General features: G+C 38.9%; 1 protein-coding gene across 1 annotated transcript in view; it reads left to right on the top strand.

Annotated features, from left to right (window-relative positions):
• Positions 1-22,507, top strand: part of TRPC3 (transient receptor potential cation channel subfamily C member 3) — a 54,695-nt gene that overhangs the window by 17,976 nt on the left and 14,212 nt on the right. Inside the window, exons 3-7 of the mRNA XM_067530176.1 lie at positions 5,244-5,429; positions 12,949-13,113; positions 17,165-17,381; positions 19,550-19,783; positions 21,814-22,078. Coding sequence (XP_067386277.1) covers positions 5,244-5,429; positions 12,949-13,113; positions 17,165-17,381; positions 19,550-19,783; positions 21,814-22,078 — 1,067 coding nt within the window. The remainder of the gene's footprint in view (positions 1-5,243; positions 5,430-12,948; positions 13,114-17,164; positions 17,382-19,549; positions 19,784-21,813; positions 22,079-22,507) is intronic.

The raw sequence follows: 22,507 nt of genomic DNA, 5'->3' as shown, positions 1-22,507 counted from the left end.
ATTAGATCTTCAATAGCATAGTAGAAGCTTTAGAGATGATTAGAAGGAAAATAGCGATACTGAGAAAAACCTTGCTGTGACTAAGTAAAGACATTCATAGAATACGAATTTTGCTCCAATAGTGGATTTGCACCAAATTTGATGTTTAAAAAGCTTTTCTGAGCAATGTATCTGCTCAAAAAGAATTTTTAGAAGTACAGTGATGTTTTTGAGGCACATAAATGTGCTGGTTGGATTCCTTTCTTTTGATGAAAAAGATCAAATGTGAAGGGTTAACGTATGTTATACTACAAGAAGAGCCATGCAAGCACACAATTTTTATGCAATGGTTGGGGCACTGTGTTCTGCCAATTTTTCATTGCTAGACATGGTAGGAAAACACAGTTCTGAAACTGCGGCTTGACCTAGGGTGCAACATTGTTCATAACCATGGTTATAGAATCATGATTTTCCCATCTATATATATTATACAGTAGATATATATATTTTTATTTGAATAAATACTTTTGCTATTTATGAACTTGCTTACAAATTCTTAAAATTTTTAATGGAGGAAATCCACATTAGAGTTTCGTCCCAATGATTCATTCTTTGTGCACACTTCAGTGGGAGTTTTGGGTGTGCAAGGAATACTAGATCAGAACCAGGAAGTAGTCATCAACATAACGCTTGAAAAATGAAATGTGCAAAAGTTGGGAAACCTTAGGTCCTACAACAATCACAAGCCATCCCACTTTTGTGTAGGTTGGGTTGAATTCTCATTTGCATTACGGCCATCTTGCACCACTCTGGCAATGTAAAGGGACCTCAGAGTGAGTGTAAATGTAATTTATGACCAGGTTGAGGTAGCCTTAGTGTAAATGAAGATCAGGTCCACGGTGTTTTGTATTACTGCATAAATTACTAAATTGATGCCTAAATATGTATATATATAATGTGGTTAAATGATCGTTTTAGTGAAGCGAAACTACATTTTGAATTTCCTAATTTTTTTTTTAATTTTTCGAAAAAATTTTTTCACTAACATAGCTTTTTTCCATTAAATGTCCATGTTCTTTTAAGAAAAAAGAAAAGCAAGTGAATGCTTAAATGGTAAAGGAAGTTTTGTGAGCTGCTTGCACGGTACACTATTATTATTTTCAGATTAGAACTCCTTTATTTCTCAGCCAATTTCTTCATTTAGAAAGCCCGCGTTCATCATTGAGATCTATGTACATATAAATAAAGGCATTTTAAAGTGCAAGAAAAAGACTGATCAGTTTTCTTAGAGCTAAATTAAATGGGAGCCCTTTGTATTCATGCAAGGACAAACTTTGGATCTTGCTGCAAAAAAAGCCAAACTAAATTTTACTAAACTTTTTAAAAAATCACTATTGAAGAAAGAATAGGCATAATTAATGCCAGAGCAAAAACTAATTTTTCTGAAAAATTATAAGTGCCTGAAAACAGAACTTAGGATGGCTGTGATTCTTTTTCCATCAATATAATGCTATTATTGGAGACAATGAGGTTTCACATGGGTGCATCCTCCCACACTATCAGTTGCAGGATCTGAGCCATAATCTGTTGTCTTATGTTTCCTGTATGGCGGACTGGGTAATAACTTGAGATGAACTCCATGTTTCTAAAACTGAACTGCCTCTTTATTAAAAGAGGAGTACTGTGTAAAGAGATGCTGCAGCTGCAACTAGCATTGAAGCCATCTGCATGCTGACTGGCTTCTTGGTGCCTCCTCCAAACTCTTTTCTCATGCAACCTGTGCTCCTCCCTCCAAATTCCATGCAGGTTGTTACTTCTTATATTATTAACAAAATGGCAAGTGTTAATTTCCTTTCTTGTGCCTGTTGTATTAATTTCAAATGATTCTGTACATGATGAGTAATATGCTTTCCTCTCCACTATTTATATAAATACCTATTTAGTTGTAGTGAAAATGGTAGCAACTATTTTAAAATAGAAAATTAATTATTTAAGGGAAACCTTTCAATTTCTTAATTACTGATATGCAATGCTTTTGTTTTTGGACATTAGAAAATAGTGCTCAGTTTTCTAAGTATAAATAATGTACAACATTGATGTGTACAGCAACTTTCCAAAACACGTTACAAAATGCCAATTCCGTCAAAAAATTAACAAAACTAGTACCAGAAGGGGAAAGTAATTAAGGACCTTAAGCAAGGGAAAATATATGTTTTCAGATGGGCAAATAGTAAAGCTGAGATATATAAGAAGGATTTTCCAAATGACAGGAGCTGTAGAGGGGAAAGTTCTCACAAGAAGAGCATTGAGAGGATGGAGCGGGTGAAAAGAGAGCGAGAAGGCCAGTGCTCGAAAAACAGGGAATAGGTAGCCTATGAAGAATGAAATTAAGGATTCACATTGGTCCTTTTATGGTCAATAGGATCAACTAGCCGTAGCACAGGTATGGAGGGTTTTAAAAGAAAAGGAAGTCTTCAATTGGGTCCTGAAATGAATGATGTCATAAGGGGGTTGTTAATATAACTGATGGGATCATACTTCTTTGTACGTGTGGGAAGATGGCCAACTGCACCTGTATATGAGGGAATCAAGTGCTGGGTCTTGGAGAGGCCATGGAGGAAGGTGTTAGAGAAATGAAAGTGAGGAGATGAAAGCATGAAGATTTCAACAGAAGTGGAGCTGAGATATAGGCATAGATGGCTAATGTCACAGAGGTGGTGATAGGCAGATATGTAGACATAAGGGTTGCCAGGAAGAAGGTCCAAGGTTAGGCATCACACTGAGACTATGTACAGAGGTTATCTTAAGAATATTGTGATGCAGCCACAAATTTGAAGACAAGCAAAAAGGGTGACAGATGGAACTTGTTAAAGGCATTGACAGATATGAACAACTGTGTGTTACCAGTGCGAAAGTAGCAGCTAAAGTTAATAGTAGAAATAAGATGACTCAGCAGGAAGAGGTAAATAGAAAAGGTTAGAAGAGTCAGAAATGTGCTAAGTACTGCAGAGAGCAGGGGTTTACGCACAAAAAAGCTGCCACTGCAGTATCCTAGAAATAGCAATTTGACAGGTATAAAGGTGAGATCTTGACACGCCTACATAATGATGGGTGTAGTCCAGGAGGATAGAGTAGCCCACAGTGTCAAAAGAGGCACAGAAGTCAAAGAGACTGAGGCCTTGTCTACACTACAAAAATAAGTCGATCTATCTTACATCAACTTACAGCCACTGTATTAATTACTGCGGTGGCTGATGTCCACACTACCCTGCTTGGGTTGATGGTGTGTGTCCTCACCAGGAGCACTCCCAACGACCTAAAGAGGGGCACTGTGGGGAGCTGAGAGCCGTCCCCTCCCCCCAGACTCCCTGTTCCCTGCCCGGAGCCAGGGGAAACTTCCTGGGGCTTCTCCTCTCTCTCTTTTCCCTGCCAGGAGCTGGGGGAAGCTGTTGGGGGAAGCTGCCCAGTTGGGAGCAGGGTCCAGCCACTCAGCTGTCCAGAGGAGTGGGGTGCATCTGGGCTCTAGCTGCCCAAGTCTACACTGACACTATGTCACTCTAACTACACCGACATAAGCCCTACAGCTCTTGTTGTGGTGGTTTTATTACAAAGGCATAGCAGGGGAGTTACATCGGTGGGAAGAGCATTTCAGTGTGTACACCTCCATTGTTTTGTCAACAAAAGCTGACTTTTGTTGACAAAACTCTGTAGTGTAGACCAGTCCTGAGGAGAGTCCAAGAGGCAGCAGAAAGAGGGAAGTATTTAGTACTTGGAACTGAAAGATTCCCATGCTATCACCAGCACTGAACCCAGACTGAAAATGGCCAAGGATATTGTGGTGTAAAATTGGAGAGATAAGAAAAAGCTACTTTTTCAAGTGCTTTTTAGAAAAAGAGAAGTTAGGACACTAGGAGGCCTCATCTATGTTGCGGCGGTGGAGACAAGGGGCAGCTGAGGTAAACAGGTTAGAGCAGAGTTCTAAATAATGGCCTAACTGTCTGGGCAAACCATGTTTAAATTGTGTTAGCAGGAACCAGTTTCAAACTACATTTAAAGCCAGTTCAGATAACACAATTTTAATTCCCAGTGCAGGGGACATTAAGGAGAATCTCTGAATCAACGGAAGATTCTTTTAAGAAGGGGGTAGATAGTGACAGGTTTTAGAGACTTGCAGAAGATAATAAAGATAGAGTAATTATTGACAGTAATCATAATGGAGAGAGAAACTGGTGGAAGAGGAACAAATGAGAGGAAAGGGCAGGGGATGAAGAAGGTAGATAGTTTTGTGAAGGGACTGGTCTGTATCAGACATATGCAGGAGGTACATAGGAGACAGTGGAGAGGAAAAGAAAGGAAAGGTATCTAGGGAGTGCTGAAGAAGACCTTGTTAAAAATTATGGTTATCTTGGAATTTCTCACAAATGCTGGGGAAATGATGAGTGAGGGAAGGCGAACAGAGAAGAAAATGAAAAGTAAAAACAAGGATTACCAGCACCTTTAGCAATGATGGAAGAACAGAAATTAGATTTTGTAGCCCAAATGGTGATATCTGCAGAAAGTATCTGGCACTAAGGCTACGTTTATACTGACGGCGGCAAATTCGCCGCCGCCAGATCGATCTTTCTGAATCAATTCAGCGGTCAGTGAGACCCGCTCAATCGATCAGGAAGTCAACTGAGTAAATCCACCCCCTCAAGAAGCGTAGTGCTGCATCTATGGGAATGCTGTTCCCATCAGCTCAGTGCAGTGTAAACAGCGCGCAGAAGGGAAGCAGAGCAGTCGATGTGAGTTACGCAAACTACTCTGCGTAGTTTGCGTAACTCCTGTCAACTGCCGCCGAATTGTGTGGTAAGTGTAAACCAGCCCTTTAACATACAGTGCCATTTTTTACAGAAGTAAGGTTAATAACTCCAGGATTCTAGTCCCCAATTTGGGCAATTCCATTTTGCCCACTTACATTTCCTTAGTACTTCCATTTGGATACAGGGTTCTTCTTCACTTGTCCTAAACCTTTGTGTAGTATTGTCATGCACTGTTAAACAGTTGCCACCTCAGAGGTGGTTTGTTGCCTTTTAGTAGAGGGTGAAGTAATATATAATATAGTATATATAAATTTGTAATGTACTTGAAGATCCACAGGATGCAAAGTGCTATATACATCTGACACTATTAAACTTTCATTAATTTGTCCATATTTCCTTACTGTTGACTTCTTATCCATCATATGAGTCATGGGCAATTATCTTTAAACTCTTCCTTTTCAGAATGACTATCGCAAGCTGTCTATGCAATGCAAGGACTTTGTGGTTGGTGTCCTTGATCTCTGCCGAGACTCTGAAGAGGTAGAGGCCATTCTAAATGGGGATTTGGATGCTGAGCCAGTTGAAACACAGAGGCACAGAGCTTCACTGAGTCGTGTTAAACTAGCCATTAAATATGAAGTAAAAAAGGTAACTGTGTAACCAGCACTTTCTGACAACGTTGTATGTGAATTCATTGTATCATATTCTGCATGTACTAATGAACTAACAGTAAATTGTCTTATGACAAAATATGTGGGCCAGATTCTCAGCAAGTGTAAACGGACACAAAAATATCCTCCAATGGAGCTGTTTCAGTGTATAGCAGTTGAGAATTTGGCCCCATATTTTTAATAACAGAAATAACATGCCAGAAAGATTATATATTCACACAAAGCACAGTGGGTGAAATCCTGGTCTCATCCAAGTAAATGGCAGTGAAGATTTCAATGGGACCAAGATTGTAAAGTTTACAATTCTTTACAATCCTGTAAAGGGGCCAGAAGTTGCTGTCAGTCCTGCAGTTCTTATTCAGGCAAAACCCACTACAGGAATGACCCACTGAAATCAGTGGGAGTTTGGCTTGAGGAAGACTGTAGGATTTGATCAGAAGGTGTAACTTCAAATGGATAATGGAGAGGATTTGGATTTGTGTTCATATGTATCTTTTTTCCTCCTCTATTTTCTTCCTTTATAGATTTTAGCCAAAATTTCAAACATGATAATCACATGTATAATCACATCTACCCATACTCATTGTTTCATGAGTTTTCATAGTCAGTAAACTAAATGAAAACTGAATGGTGAAATGTGGTTATTTGTTATTTAACTGTAAGGTGTTAAAGTCAAAAACAACTTTATAAATTGGCATTTTCTTGCTTATCAGATGTGGTCCTTGTGACTATTCAGAGTTCAGTGGGAGCTGTATTGGGCCCTCAGGTAGACAAAGGTAATGAAAGATGAGGACGGATGTGGATGTGAGAAGAAATGCAGAAGGGACCAGTGGAAGGGTAATGTGATTGGAAGATAATTTGAGCTGTAGCATCCTGAAGAGATTGTAGGGGGAAAGGTGAGAAGATGGTAAGCCAAAGAAGAGATTGCAATGGTTGAGGTTCAAAATGACCAACGCGTGAATTAAAATTTTGGTAGTGGATCCAGTGGGTTTCAGAGCTGTTATCGGAGAAGTGACAAGATTTGTCACCTTATCTGCAAGGTGCTCCATGACCTGGGCTCAGGATGTTTAAAAGACCACCTAAAACTCCAGAATGAAGACTGTTGTTGACAATTATGCTCTTCTGGCACAACGAAGCCTTCTCCAGTAAAACCTTGTCTGTGCAGAAGCCAGAGCTTTATCTGGAGGCCCTTCTGAGACTGTGGAATGAACTTTCCCAAGATCTAAGGACCATCACAAACCTTATCACCTTCCACTCCAAGTGCCTGGCACATTTATTTGACCTTGCCTTCTCTAACATAAATATGTAACAACATGTATATTTAAAACAAAATAAAAATTCTCTAAACAAGACCTCTAAACCTAAACAAGACACTTCACTGTACATGCTTCCCCGGAAGAGGATGAGAGAACAAACAACAAATGACAGATGTGTAATCATGTTGCTTAATGCACTACTGGAAAGAGATCCGATACTATGGTGATGAGCATGGTTTAAAAACTGACATAAAATAGAATAAAGGGGTGATAATGCCGTTGTCAGTGGTTAAATTCACCTCTAATCTCCTCTTGGCAGCCATTTGATCTGCTTCCTGAAGGGAACTTGCATAACTGTTGCCAGTGCTCTCTTCCCCAGTGCTTTCTCATGTCTGTGAAGAAACAGATAACACGGGCAGTGTTCCTCTTTATGTCAAATCAAAATGCTCTTAGACCATAAGCAACAAGTCTGGTGGCTGGCTATATTCAGCTCTGGATGAATATTAGAAGTGTGCTTCAGCTAGGCAATTTCACTCTCCGGGACCAGGACCCCTATAACTCTCTAGTTTTACATTTATTTGAGTAGAGGAACTGCTTCTTCCCAATCCCCCAGATATTTGGGGTGGGGCAGGTGTTGCTTCCCCTCCCCCATGATTTTTCGGGCTGCATTAGATACATTTTGGAATTAGAAGTAACCTGTTGATTTCAGTCTCTCTCTGCAGCTGAAAGTGAACCTGCTGCTTCCTGCTGGATGCCCTGTTTTTGGATCTGCATCCTGCTGTGAACTATGGAACTACCTATGCAAAGGGTGGGGCTTATTCTTGCAAAAGGACTGAGCACAAGATAATTAGAGCCCCAACCAAGCTAACTTACAAATAAAATAATCTTTGGGTGTTTCTTTTTTCAAATGGGCCAGGTTGCTAACTTACTCAGGATGGCCTTCCTTTTTCTAAATGGTGTTGGTTAGTTAAGAGTCCAGATGTACATTAATGACTTTTTAATGCTTTTTATCTGCCATTCTAATGCAGGAAATGCTTTAATATGTGATTTAGTTGGCACATGAGTCACACACTAGCATATTTAGGGAATTTTCTTTTTAGCAAAGTGGATCAAAAGGTGAAGATCACTTCCCTGTTTAAAGCCACTGCAACAAATTAAAATGTTTTGCCCTTAGGCCTTATCTACACTAGCACTTATGTCAGCAAAAGTTTAGTCACTTGGAGGTGTGAAAAAACACATGCGAGCGTGACATAAATTTTGCTGGCATAAACCCTCATGTGCACAGCGCTATGTCTGCAGGAGATACTTTGCAGCCAACATAGCTACTGCCACTCGTAGAGCTAGTTTTATTATGTCGACGGGAGAGCTCTCTCCCATCGGCATAATGCAGCTACACAAGTGCTTATGCCAGCATAATTTATGTCGCTCAGGGAGGTGTTTTTTTCACACCCTTGAGCAACAAAAGTTTTGCTGACATAAGTGCTAATGTAGAGATTTCCTTGTCTTCATTACCTGCCTCTCGATTTAATTTTTATTTAGAAGCCTGCCCTATTTATTGAACTTCTTATAGGCTTTTTAAAATGAGATTTGAAATTAAATGGAAGTTAGCTTGCAAGAGAGTTGGCAAGCAATGATGGATGGTATCTTATGATCTCAACTGACTACAAAGAATAACAAAGCAGCTCTACAGTGCTTACATGATGTTTATTTTATTTTACTAACTCAGTTCAAATGGCACAATTCAACCTGAAACCATCTGTCTGAGCTACTTAGAGAATTAGCTGGCGTTGGTACAGGAGTCCTATATGATGTTATCAAAACAATTACAAAAAATGTTGTGAAGACTCCTATAATTTTTTACCAATTTAGTGGCAAGTTGTCACAGATCCACAACCTCACCACCTCCTAAGCAGAGCTACTGGGCTCCAACACTCCTGCTTCACACGATGAGCTCTGCCCAGTGAGTCCAACTGAGACAGACTTCAGAGAGAGACTCGTACACTCTTCAGGGACTAATGTACCCCAGCCAGTATTTGCACTGACATTCAAACAGCATTTTTCAAAACAGAATAGGATTTATTAGTCAAGTGAAAGACAGCATAGGAAGTCCTTAGGTTATTGTAGAGAAATGAAGGTTAAAGCATAGTTCATTCTGGTCAAGCCACAATTCACCAGCCAAGCTGTAGTGAATTCCATTTCCAGCTCTCTGTCTTTCTTTCTGTGACTTCCAGAGGAGATGGAGAGAGCTCAAGGTGGGAGAGAGCTCAAGCTTCTTCCAGCACCCACGCTTATCCCCCTCTATCTCCCACATCCCTGTCCCTTCATTTCAAGGTGGAGGTCTCTGCTCAGCTTCCTTGCTGAGAACGTCAATCCATGAATCATTGGATCTTGGCATTATCTCTTTGGACCATTTGTTGATCTGGGTTGGTTTCGGCCAGTTTCTTAATTACTCTATTCATTGCACCCAGACAGTGAGGCGACACACACACCTGTGTGACCTTATGCCCTGAAAGCAAATTTAATTCTTTTCCCCAACTGGGTAGCAATGTAAAGTATGGGGGAAACTGAGGCACACAGAGGATTCATAAAAATATTACAAAATCGTCCCACTTTGTTACACAAGTATTGGCCAATTTGACTACTTTATAAATATTACAAAGTAAGCATACTTTGCTCTGGTATAATACTTTTCATCTTTAAAGAGCATGGCAAACTTTAACTGAATCTTCACAACACCGTGTGAGACAAATAAGGGCTATTTATAATCTTCATTTTACAAATGGAGAAACTGAGGCTAAAAGTCAGACTTGCCCAGAACTAGAAAAAAATATCAGTGTTAGAGCAATGATGATACTCTTACTTTTGTGCACAGGCTATTTTGTTGACAAAACTGCCCTGTTTTGTCAACAAAATAAAACCACCTAAATGAGAGGCCTCGAGCCTTTTTCAGCAAAGATTTTGCAAAAAAGCATGGGTGTAGACTCTGCCCTTAGGGTATATCGCTAAAAATAGCCTCCCGAGGCCAGCGTCCACCTCCGCCCCTCCCCTTTCAAAGACCCAGAAAGTGGTCTACACTAGAGAGTTTTGTACAGGGTGGGGTGTACAAAAGTCACCTTCCAGCTTCATGGATGGACCATACCTGTCTCTGCTGAGGGGAGTGGGGGACTTCCAGCTTCCAGCTGCTGCTGTCTGAAATTAAAGAGACAGGACAAGTGCAGACACAATCACTGTCCCCAACACACACTATCTGTCTGTCTGTCTCCATGTGTGTGTGTGTGTGTGTGTGTCTCTCTCTCATACACACACACACACACACTCATTCACTCACTTTTCCCCCTCATTCCACTTCTGTGGGCTTCTTGTGTTTGTGTTCAGCAGTGTCAGCTTGGCTGATGGCAGTTTAGAAGCAGCTGTCAAATTAGTAGGATAAAGACGCCCATGGAATGATGGGATTCAGAAACCTTCATCATGTGACACTGTGCCTATCCCATGAGGCATTGCAAACCCTTCCCAAAGCACCCTGCGTTCAGTTGCACAGTGGGATAGCTACCCACAGTGCACTGCTCATTTTGTCGACAAAAGAACTGATAGTGTGAATGCACTCCATTGACAGAAGGAGACAGTGAAGACACGCCACAGTGATTTAATTACAGTGGTGGCTGTATGCCAGCAAAACTTTTGTCGACAAAACTTTCTAATGTAGACCAGGCCTTAGTCTTGTGCTCGACTTCACACCACTCTCTCACTACATGGCAACCTTACTGTACATGTTCACAATAATATAGAAATACAAAATCAAGGTTTAAACAATAGGGGTACACAAACTCACTTTTAAACAAAACCAAAACAAAACTGATTTTTAACAAAATCAAAACAAATGCAAGTGTCTTTCTTTTAAATTATATTCTTATATCAGTGTTTATTCATAATAAATATTAAAATGGAATTAACTATAGTACTCCACACATTGTTAGCCACAGCTTGTCTTAATATATAATTTTCTTTCTAATGAAAGTAATGTGTGTATGCATCTACTTGTTGCAGTTCAATATAATGTACGTGAAAGAAGAAAGATCCCTGTACATTAACAGGAGATAAATCCTATAGGATGTCTCAGTTTTGGATCTAAAGATTTAATGTACTATTTCCTTCAAACTTTCTGACAGGTAGAAAAAAGGCTGTGGAAACTAGAAGACAGTGAAACTTGCATAAAGAATAGCTCTGACAAGCAACACAATGCTGATGTTGTATTTATTAATAACAATGATAATTAAAAGTCAGCTGAGACAAGCAAGTTCCTACACTCAACTTGATGGCATTTCTCTGTTTGTCTATTTCTCTGTCGTTAGCACACTGATCACTTCACTTGTATGCTAAACATCTTTTGTCTAGTTTTTGCCTTTTTAGATTCTAAAGCCTAAGGGTGGAATTTTCAAAAGCATTTACAAATGGCTTGGGAGTTTTCCCATTCATCTCAATGGGATCAGAAGTAGGCCAGAACAGGATTTGCAAATCCCACTCCAAATGTACACATTTGAGTCCCTGAAAGTTAGGCATGTACATTCATTATTAAGGCCTGATTTTAAAGATTTAGCGTTAATGCAAGTTGTGAATTCTCAGCACCTCTGAAAATCAGGTCACTCTTATTTAAATGCTTGTGTATGGATTTAGGTGTCTGACTTTAAGCACTCAAGTTTGAAAATGTTGACCTGAGACCTTTTATGGCAAGGACCATATCTCCTTATGTGTTTGTCCAGTATGTAGCACTACGGTGTCCCAATTCTGATTGGGGTTTTTGAGTGCTACTACAATCTAAATGACCAAATAAGAATAATGTGCAATGGTCATCAAAGTTAAAAGAAGCCTCCCATGTGAGAGATTTGTTTCAAATCAAATGATCTATTGTAACTAAAAAGAACAACAAATGCTAGTATTTTTAGTTAAAAACATACACCTCTCAGATCTCATTTGAGCCTCTGTAATGTGTTGTTTATGATGTTAACAGCTCAGTAAAACTAATAAATCAAAAATTAAATGTAATAACGCATAAAACTGCATAGTGGAAACAATCTGTATGTTCAAGAACCTTTAGAGTTTTAAAATAATACAAGAGAAACAATAATTTTTGGAAAATCATCAAATAATATGCCATTTAATACTATATTATTAATAATAATAATATAATAATATAATAATTAATAATATAATAGTATAGTATGCCATTTAATAGTATATTTCAGATAAGATATTGTTGAGATCATTAACTTCTGTAAGAACAGAGGAAACATAACAATAGATTGTAATATCTATTTTATATGTTTAGAATAATTGATAACAAAGCATGTAATACAGTAAACTGAGAGTTTTGGTAGCATCATAGACCATTAGAAATGGCTTTTTACCAGATTTCCAAAATGGAATTTTGCTGCATTACATCGTGGCAGTTTTTGTTTGTGTTTCACATAATTCAATTCCATCAGAATGTTTTGTTTGAATTGTTCTGTGCTTGCTTTCTATAGTGTCAAGAAGTTGGATGAGTAGTGGTACCATGCCTTGTTGAGACTAATATAACTGCACAATGCCACAACAATACACATTACAATATAGCTTCTGCTGCTCTGTGGGAATATTCCAAACCTTATACTATAGTTTTGCTTTTTTCTATTTCTTGTCTTCATTAATGTCTTTGCTTAATGCTTTCAAAAAGTAGTTAGGTTTTCAAAAATAAATGAGTTTCCATGAAGTATATAAAGTGTATGTAGGAAAGGCAGGGGATAGGGTTACAGGTGAGTTAGTTTCGGATCAGAAAGTTCTGGGATCATAGAATCAATTCCTATAGATTTGAATGATTTTGGTCTGCTAAGGCTGAGCAATTTGTGAAATCACACAAAAGCACTCAGCTCCCACAGGATCTCCAGTTCATAATCTGTAGGGCCAAACTCGGTCTCAGACATGAGGCTTCTGTTATATTTAATTAGAGCTGCCCACATGTGCATCCAAATGCAGAATTTGGCTCTTTAATTCAGCTCAGCATTTCAGTTTCTACTCCTTCTCTTTTCTCTTTCTTTATTTATTTATAAATTAACCACAATGTCAGGGAAGTTCGAAAACAACATGCTTCTTAAAATCTAAATGAATACCAAATATTTATTTATGTATTTGCTGATCCTGCATGTGATGTTTGTATAATTCTGATTATAAATTGTAGTGAACCCTGATTTTCTTTCTTTTTATCTACAGTTTGTGGCCCATCCAAACTGTCAGCAACAGTTGTTGACTATCTGGTATGAAAATCTCTCAGGATTACGGGAACAGACCATAGCTATCAAGTGTCTTGTTGTGCTGCTTGTTGCCTTGGGTCTTCCACTTCTTGCCATTGGTTACTGGATTGCACCATGTAGCAGGGTACAGATTTTTATAAATTACATATGCAACACCTTATGCTGGTTCAGATGTCCCTTTTCAATTATTGTCATCTGCAATGTCATCTTGCACTGCTAGTTTTGTATCATCTGAATTTTCACCGAGTATTCAGATTTTTAGAAATCTCCAGTCTTGAACCTAATTCTGTTATTTTAAAGAGCAACGAGATTGATAAAGTATGAGGAGGAAATGTTATTCTATGTGCAAGTAAATCATGCTTGAGCATTAAGATATGTAATGAGCTCTCTCAGACTCCATGATACTTATGTTTGTTTTAATACGTATGTGTCATATTCTCTCCATGATACCAGCTATGTACTTGTACAAATATTATGTACTTTTTGCTAATGGCCACTTCCCTCAGTGGCCCAAAAGGCTCTATATCAGTTCCTCTCAGTTGCCATCTTAGGGATCTGATTCTGCTCTCATACAATTCAATGGCAAAACTCCCATTGACTTCAATGGTGCAGGATCGAGCCCTAAATGAAATATTTGCTGTTGCTAAACTGTTAGGGCAGATTGCTTATAAATGTGTACTGCAAAGCAAAAATGAAACAGTTTTCTAACCACAATTTGGGTGCATTCAGAAGAGAACAATGTTTTAACTAACCATTTCACATTTATCTTTTCCCCTCTGTGAAATCATCCTGGTGTTTCTAGGTTCACTGATGATATCATAACACAAATACCAGCAGTCTCACTGAAAGTCATGCAATCCATGGTATGTGTGATGTTACCAAATGATGCATTCTGGTATATCTTCAGTAAACCAGGAAGAACAAAATAGGATTTCTCAGAGAGAAGGGTTTTTTTAAAAAAAAGTTTACTTAGAACTTAGTTCTGTGCTGAATGTCTTCCTGTCCCTTCCTCACAAGCCTATTCAGAGGGGGTATCCAGCACAGAAATCTGTGTTCCACTTGAATTTATATTTTGCTTTGAAAGTCACCTTTAAGAGGTGATAAGATTCTGCACACCTCGTACATTTTTAAAGGGAATTTGATATTTTCTTTCCCTGGTTATTTATTTATTTGTTTATTTTAAAAGATTAACCTTTATGAAACAGCGTAATTGTTACTAAATTGTCTTCTGAAATGTCACTTTCAGTGACAAGCTGTTGTAAAGGTATCCGTGATAGCTGCATGGTAGACTGATGTCATGTAAACTTATGATCAGGTTTTTTTAATATCTGATATGGAAAAAATGATGTATCCATGAGCTTTAATCCCCAGTGCCAGAAACACCTGGCCCTTTTTGAATTGTCATGTGAAATCAAAGTATTGGACGTACAGATCAACTGTTGGATATTGTAATTTAAAAATGGTTTATAAAAGCCAGATATAAACAGAGGATAGTAAAGTCCTCTGTATAACTAATAAATGTCAGTACGCTGCATATTTTACTGCTTAGCTCACTATATCTGACCTCTGATTTCAGGAGAACATCTCTCTTGAGATGGGGAAACTACTTTAGACTCCTCACTCACTAAATTCACTGGCTTTCTTCTGAAAGGATATTATTGTTAGTGCAGAACTTCAGATGAGGTTTAAAACCTCATATAATATTTCGTCATATGTCATAATTAATACCATTCTTGGCCCCATGCTATTTAACATTTTTATCAATGACCCAGAAGAAAATGTAAAATCATCACTGATCAAGTTTGCAGATGACATGGAAATTGGGGGAGTGGTATATGATAAAGAGTACACTGATATAGAGTGATCTGGGTCACTTGGTAAGTTAAGTGTAACCACACATTAATATGGTTAAATGTAAATACATACATCTAAGAACAAAGATTTACAGAATGGGGTACTTTATTCTGGGAAGCAGCGACTCTGAAAAAAATTTAGGGGTCATGGTGGATATGCAGCTGAACATAAGCTCCCAGTACAATGGTGTGGCCAAAAAAGCTAATATTGGATGCATAAATGGGACTCTCAATTAGGAGTAGAGATGTTATTTTTTCTTTATATTTGGCACTGGTGCAACCATTGCTGAAAAACTGTGTCCAGTTGTGATGCGCAAAGGTCAAGAAGGATTTTGATAAACTAGAGAGGTTCAGAGAAGAACCACAAGAGAAAACATTAAAGGATTAGAAAATATGCCTTATATATAGTGACAGACTGAAGGACTCAATCTATTTAGCTTAACGGTTAACGGTTAGGTTAACGGTTAGGTTAACAGGTAATTTGATTACAGTCTATAAGTACCTACATGGGAACAAATATTTGATAATGGACTCTTCTATCTGTCAAAGAAAGGTATAACATGATCCAATGCCTGGAAGTTGAAGACAAATTCAGGCTGGAAATAAGGTGTAAATTTTTAACAGTGAGGGTAATTAACCGTTGGAATAATTTCCCAAGGGTCATGATGTATTCTCCATCACTGGCAATTTTTACATCAAAATTGGATGTTTTTTCTAAAAGATGTGCTCTAGGAATTATTTTGGGGAAGTTCTATAGGTTGAGTTATACAAAGGTTCAGAGCAGATGATCACTCTGGTCTTGGAATTATGAGTACAATTGATAATTTTGAACTAACTTAGTATTACTCCCTTGCTATACTTGGGACCCAGATAATTCCTGTATCTTTGAGAAACTGTGCAGGGGTTAAGGCAAGGAGCTCTGTCCCCCACTAACCTTACAATATCTCATGGAAGGGCAGGGGTAATAACAGTCCCTACACTCAGGGGCCTTCAGAGACTGCTCTATGCATGTATCCCCACGGGTGCTATTCACTCCAAAAGGGGTTGGAAGAAAGCTGGGTGAGGGAGCAGGGAGAAACTGTATTTCCTGAGATGCAATCCGTCCTGGATTTCCTAGGTGTGGGGTGATTGTGGCTCTGTGCTGTCACCAACTTAGGCCAGCATCTAAATGACACAATGGTCCATAGTTACCCAGGAATCTTTGGACCAGAATTTGATTGCTCTTTTGTGGGTGCCCTACAGGAGATATGGGGGAAAGAATGCCCCTCTAAAAGAATCCTGTTACTGGCACTCCTTGAGTGCAAGAACTGGGGAGTCACAGCACCCACAGAGGTACAAGACCCCCCCATGTGATTGACAGTAGAACCCCCCAGAAGAGGTGAGCTATTGCCCTGCCCCTTACCACACTGGCTTGTGATGACCCAGGGCTAGTGCTAATGCGATTACATGCTCCTCCTTTGTACAGAAATTAGCAATTGCAACTCCAGAGTGCTTTCCCTTCAGCTTCCCTGAGGGCATGCTGCTTCTCTCTCTCTTCTGCAGGAAGACTCCTGCTGGCTACTGCCACTGTTGTAATGCACCTCCACTCACCACAAATGCAGCGGCATGTGGTAGAGCCCCTCTGTAGTCCAGAGTGCTGTTTTAATCCAGATGAAGTCATTTAAACATGTTAATGTTTCTGAACTCATTTTTCTTACTTTGTTGCTGCGTAATATTTCCAATTAGTTTTTAAAAAAGCATTTACAAAGTCTTGATTTGGTGGATATTTTATGCTCTGAATACATCAGTCAGGGAAGAGTCTGTTTTTCCTCAGGCATGATATAAATAGAGCTTTGATGTTCTGATTTGCTGAATCAATACAGATAATAATAATAGGTAAGCTAATAATGCCCTGAAAACTTTGGTGTCTCCCCCATTGGTAGAGAAGGTATTTTGTTACCCACTTCTCCCTGGACCTGATCCAACTCTCCATTGACTTCTGTGGGCATTAGAGCAGGCGCTCTTTGAATAGTAGTGAATGCTGCTGCTATGGTGTGGATGTAATTCCTGAGAGGGTTACTCTGCAAACATTGTCTACTATGTGATTCTGGAGCATCAGAAATGCTGATTGAAAGAACATCATTCCTGGAGTCTACTTTCAGGAATGATACCATTGCATGGTTGTTCAATGCACTTGAAGGGTATCCCTAAGCAGGCAGTGGGCTCTTTAATTTCAGCCCATCTTTATCTGTAAGTGCCTCTTTGTGCTTCTGAGGTGTGTGATGCAAGGAAAATGCTGATCTTTTTTAAAAATGAGGGACTGGTTTTGTTTTGCCTTTGCAGCTTGGAAAAATTCTCCGCAGCCCATTTATGAAATTTGTGGCACATGCAGCATCCTTCATTATTTTCTTGGGCCTCCTGGTGTTCAATGCCTCAGACAGATTTGAAGGCATCACAACCCTCCCCAACGTCACTGTTACCGATTACCCTAAACAGATCTTTAGGATGAAAACTACCCAGTTCACTTGGACAGAGATGCTGATCATGGTGTGGGTGCTTGGTAAGTATAGTATATTGCTGCTTCACTCCAATTCCACATCAACTGTATTGTGTGGATAGACATTCTAAAGGAAAAGAGTGAGGCCCAAATGCTGACTCCCACTGCTGCTGTGTATACATCTCCAGTGGTATTCAGGGGCTACATTGGCTCCTAGAGGAAAATTTTCAGTACAGGAGCAGCCAACAGCTGGCATGAGCAGATCCACACTGCCCCCTCTGGCAGCCCTTGGTGTACAAATGTTCCATGGGGAGAAGAGACATAGTTCTAGTTTCTCCTGCTTTCAAGTAACATCACCAACATGTCTTTTTATGTTCAGTGTAATGGACAATTTTATTTAACATTGTAAATTGAATAATTTTCCACATATTTGCAAGAATAAAATGGCCAATTGTGTTCCTCAGAGGATGAAGACTGTTCCACTCTGTAATAAATGGAAAACTCAGTGACTCACAATGATACACTTAAAATGTTCAGAAAACCTGGCATTTGTGGCAGAAACCCAGCCTGAGTGTAATATCATAGACATCATATCAATAATATCAGAGTTATCAGAATATAATAGGGTTGGTGTAATATCACTGATATTATAGTGTAATAATATAAACTGGTTATTTTAAACAAGATCATAAAGCCTGTTGTATATGCCAGAAGGTCAGGAGTTTTCACTGCTTGATGTTAATGCATTAGCTAATTAGTGCTTACTTAGCATTGGAGGAAATCATCGCTTCTTTCAGTGTCAAAGGACTAATGAGTCAGTTTTTGTTACTAGACTTTTTTTCATTGCATGATCATCTGCCAGGCTGTCTGAGATTTTATGTGGCTGAAACCTGTAATCTGCTGGATTTAAAGTCAAGACTAGGTGATACAATGTAGGAAAGCATCATCTGTATTGATCCCATCTTATTATAGAGGATTGAAAGGAATTATTATTGCTAAAGGAGGGTGCTTTGCTCTGTTTCATTCTGCAAAACCTCATGTCTCCTGGTTTGAGCACCATTTTTTGTTTTTGTTAGTTACCACTGCTTTTTCTGCTAAACTATGTTTGATGAGGGACAGATAAGGATGCTAGGGCTGTCCCATTTTTGCAGTGGCTAGTGCCACAGAGGATAATAGCTAGGAGCAGTCCTTTCACGTAAGAGAGGGCAGGGTCTGGGATTGGGCTGGCCCCTGGTGTCTTGTTATTGAAGGAAGGCTTCTTGTGCTCACTCTTAGGCATTCAAGAATGGACAAGCCACAAGCTAACCCACTGAATAGCTACTATTCTTCAGCTCAAGTGACAATATTAAGAATTAGAGGGTTCTGGGCTCAGCTGAGACAGATCCCTCTCAGTATCCAGCAATGGGAAACAAGACAAAAGTGAAACTATTTATCCTTTTTTCTTATAAATATTTTGGAGGTAAAAGCAAATAACAACTCCCATGGCTCACATAGTTGGGAAATGATGAGTAGTGTGACATGGATGGATCACACGTTAGTGAATCCTTTGAGGGGAAGTTTGAATAAGGAATGCTAAATTACTTAGAGACAGATTCTGCCACCCTTCCTCATGCTGACTAGTACCTTACTTTGTGAGTAGAACTCCCCTGAAATCAGTGGGACTACTTGTGATCTAAGATACTATTCAGTAGGGATAGCAGAATCTGTCTCTTTGTGTTCTGGGTGTAATGTTAGTGCCTCTATGACAAGCATTAACAGGATGCAAAGCTAGGTCTGTGAAAGACAGAAAAGCATTGTATTCTTCAAAGAATATTTTGAAACCAGGAACCTGTACTTTTAATTGTTCCGTTTGTGTTTGGTCTCTTGTGAATTTTGAGTCACTGGGTTTTCGGGTAACAGAGAATTTCTTTGACCCTGAAGTGTTATGTAAGTGAAATGGGAGAAGAGTGCTGGTAGTGATATCCTTCCACTTCTATAAATTATCCTTCTGCAACAAACACATCACATTGAGAGGTCATGATTGCATTGTGAGGTCATTATATTACAACATAGCATAGGTGTGGTGACTGAGCTTTGGCCCTAAAGACAGCCCCGGGAAAGTTGAGATACATAGCAACCCAGTAATACTGAAAATGGGTGCTTCAGTGCCTTCCTGGTGAATCCTGTTTGTGGGAGGGAAAGTTAAATGATTCTCTGTGTGATTAAACTGGCTATATTCCCTTCTTTTTCAGGTATGATGTGGTCAGAATGCAAAGAGCTCTGGATAGAAGGACCCAGGGAATATATTTTGCAGCTGTGGAATGTTCTGGATTTTGGGATGTTGTCCATTTTCATTGCTGCTTTCACAGCCAGGCTCTTAGCATTTCTGCAGGCCACTAAAGCACAGCAGTATGTGGACAACTACATTGAGGAGAGTGACCTCTCTGTAGTCACACTTCCACCCGAAATAGAGTATTTTACTTACGGTGAGTTCAATACATTACTTTCAAGTGGTAAAGTAGTGGGCATTCATTTAAAGGGACAGTGTTAGGATTGTTAGACATAAATAAAAACTCTTTTGTTGCGACTGTCCGTTTAACAAATAACGTATTGACGTACTAATATTAAACAAAATAGGGCCAAATTCCACTCTGGTTTAACTGGGTACAACCATGAAGCCAATGCAGTTGCATCTGCTTATGCCAGAACTAAATTTGACCCCTAGGATTAGGTCCATCAAGGGATGTAAGGGCCTTACTGCCACTTTAGGTGCCTAATTCCATAATTTAGATCCTCAAAACCCTCTGCTCAGCTGCCACCTAACCCTGTAGGTGCCTACATTTCTGTCGGTGAGCATACACAAAGCTGCCTAAGTCCCAACACTGCTAAGCCCTCATGGGATGCTCAGGTGAGGCTTTCCCCCACCTGTCTCGCCAGTGGAGCCTGATCAGGTAGGCATGCTTATAGGCCATCTTCTGGACTGGGCCACACACAAAACACAGCTGAGGATGTAGAGTTACCTTCCTTATATCAAGTAAAGCACTCCCTTGGATGAGGCAGAAATGAGTTAAAACTCCCAGTCTGCCTGATACAGAGGAGGGATGTAAACCCTAGTCTCCCATCTCTGGGCTGGGGTATAAGGTGTTTTTTTAGAGTGGGTTTCTCTCACTCTATCCTATCAAAGCTGTTCCACTTTGTATAAAATACTTAAATATTAATTGGAGCAGGGACTAGAATCTGGGTCTCCCAGGTGAGTGATAGAGTCATTCTCATATTCCTTCTGGTCTAATGAATGTTTAGGTATTTCGTAAAGGAGGAATAGCTTCAACAGGAGTAATTGAGAAACCCACCCCAAATATCCTATATCTAGGCTTGGCAAAATTCAATGTATATGTTTTCTAATTTTGATGAATAATATTGATGTTTATTTTAAAGAATTTTTTTAGACTATTTAAATCTATCTATTTAAATTTCCACAGTTGTATTAAATAATTATTTAATGACAGTAGATGTTATGATTCAAAAAGTTAAAGCTTTATAAATCATTAAAACACAAATTGTCAGCATTGGATGTCAAAAAAATCATCAATATATCATATCTATTTTTACTATTCATTCATTAGTCCATTGTAACAAGCCTAATTCAGAAGTCTAAATTATTGGATTTTGACTCTAAATTTTCAAGCAGCATTTTTCTTACTTGCCTATCTGTAAATTGTAATTATCATCAATGGAAATTTTTTTGTCCATTTGTGTGTGTATGGTGAAATCAATATTTACCAACAAAAATCTAATCCCTACAAGGCTACCTATAGCCTAGTAGCTAGGGCCCTCATCGAGGAGACTTGAGTTCAAGTCCTTGCTCTGAGTCAGGAAAAATGGGGATTTGAAATGGACTGATGGATATAAGAGGAAGACTCCTTTCTCTTGTTTTTTTTGTGAGAAAGGGGTGACCCTGGCTTAGGTACCTAACTCCAGGCTATGGATTTTGGAGGTGGCAGGGCACCTAAACATTACATCATTGGTTCTCATACCTAAACAAAGTAAATAATAAAAAAGGGAAATAAAGAATAGGATACCTATAAGAATACTAATATTTTTTAGTTTTATTTAGGAAAATTTTATCACATACAGAAATGTGCAAATATTAGTAATTATTTTAATTATTATAGAATCTATAAATGTTATTTGTAATAATATGAAAAATTCATACTGTGATAGGACATAGCCTCATATTAATTTTCATGCCTAACTCCCAATAGAGGTCAAAGCACACACTACTAAAAGAGATCCTCATGTCTCTTTACATTATAACTTCCACTGAAAAAGTATACAATTCAAATTCTTCATTTATAACTTAAAAACTAAAACTAGATTAAAAACTACTAGATTCCACAAATGTTTGTCCTCACTAGAGATATGTGCATGACAATTCCCGGTTGATAGCTTTATTTTTTTTAAACGTGGTGATAAATAAGAAACTCGGTTATTTATCCCTTTATTTCATGTCTTCCAGCCAGAGACAAATGGCTCCCATCTGATCCCCAGATAATATCTGAAGGTCTCTATGCAATAGCTGTTGTGCTTAGCTTTTCTCGGATTGCATATATCCTGCCTGCAAATGAGAGCTTTGGGCCCTTGCAGATTTCCCTTGGAAGGACTGTAAAGGACATTTTCAAGTTTATGGTCCTTTTTATTATGGTATTTTTTGCATTTATGATTGGGATGTTCATACTCTACTCCTACTACCTTGGAGCTAAAGTAAACTCTGCTTTTACAACGTAAGTATGAAGTTATGCTTAAGCTAAAGGAAATACAAAATTTCAGTAGTTATCCACTAGGGACCTGAGGCTTGATCTTGCATTGAAAAGTTATATTGGCATAGCTATGTGTGGAAAAAACACACCCCTGACCAACATAGTTATGTCAATGAAACCCCTGGTGTAGATGCATCTATGTCAACTGAAGACTGCTTCTGTCAACATAACTAATGTCATTCGGGAAAGTGGTGTTTTTACACGAACAGAGAAACTCATTCTGTTGGTGTAGGCTATTGTCTACACTAAGGGACTATGCTGGCAGGACTGTGATGGCAGAGCTATGCTGACATATCTGTGCTGGTATAGTCTCAGTAGTGTAGACATAGCCTCTGTTTGTGTTGAGTGCCCTCAGCTCTCAGGAAAGTCAAATCAAGATGGAAAGAAATCAAA

This window comes from Emydura macquarii, unplaced genomic scaffold (genome assembly GCF_026122565.2).
Source record: "Emydura macquarii macquarii isolate MOO-44397 ecotype Brisbane River unplaced genomic scaffold, CSIRO-AGI_Emac_v2 contig_3044, whole genome shotgun sequence".
Lineage (NCBI taxonomy): Eukaryota > Metazoa > Chordata > Testudines > Chelidae > Emydura > Emydura macquarii.
Note: the sequence above shows the minus strand (reverse complement) of the source record. Positions and strands in the feature narration are given on the sequence as shown.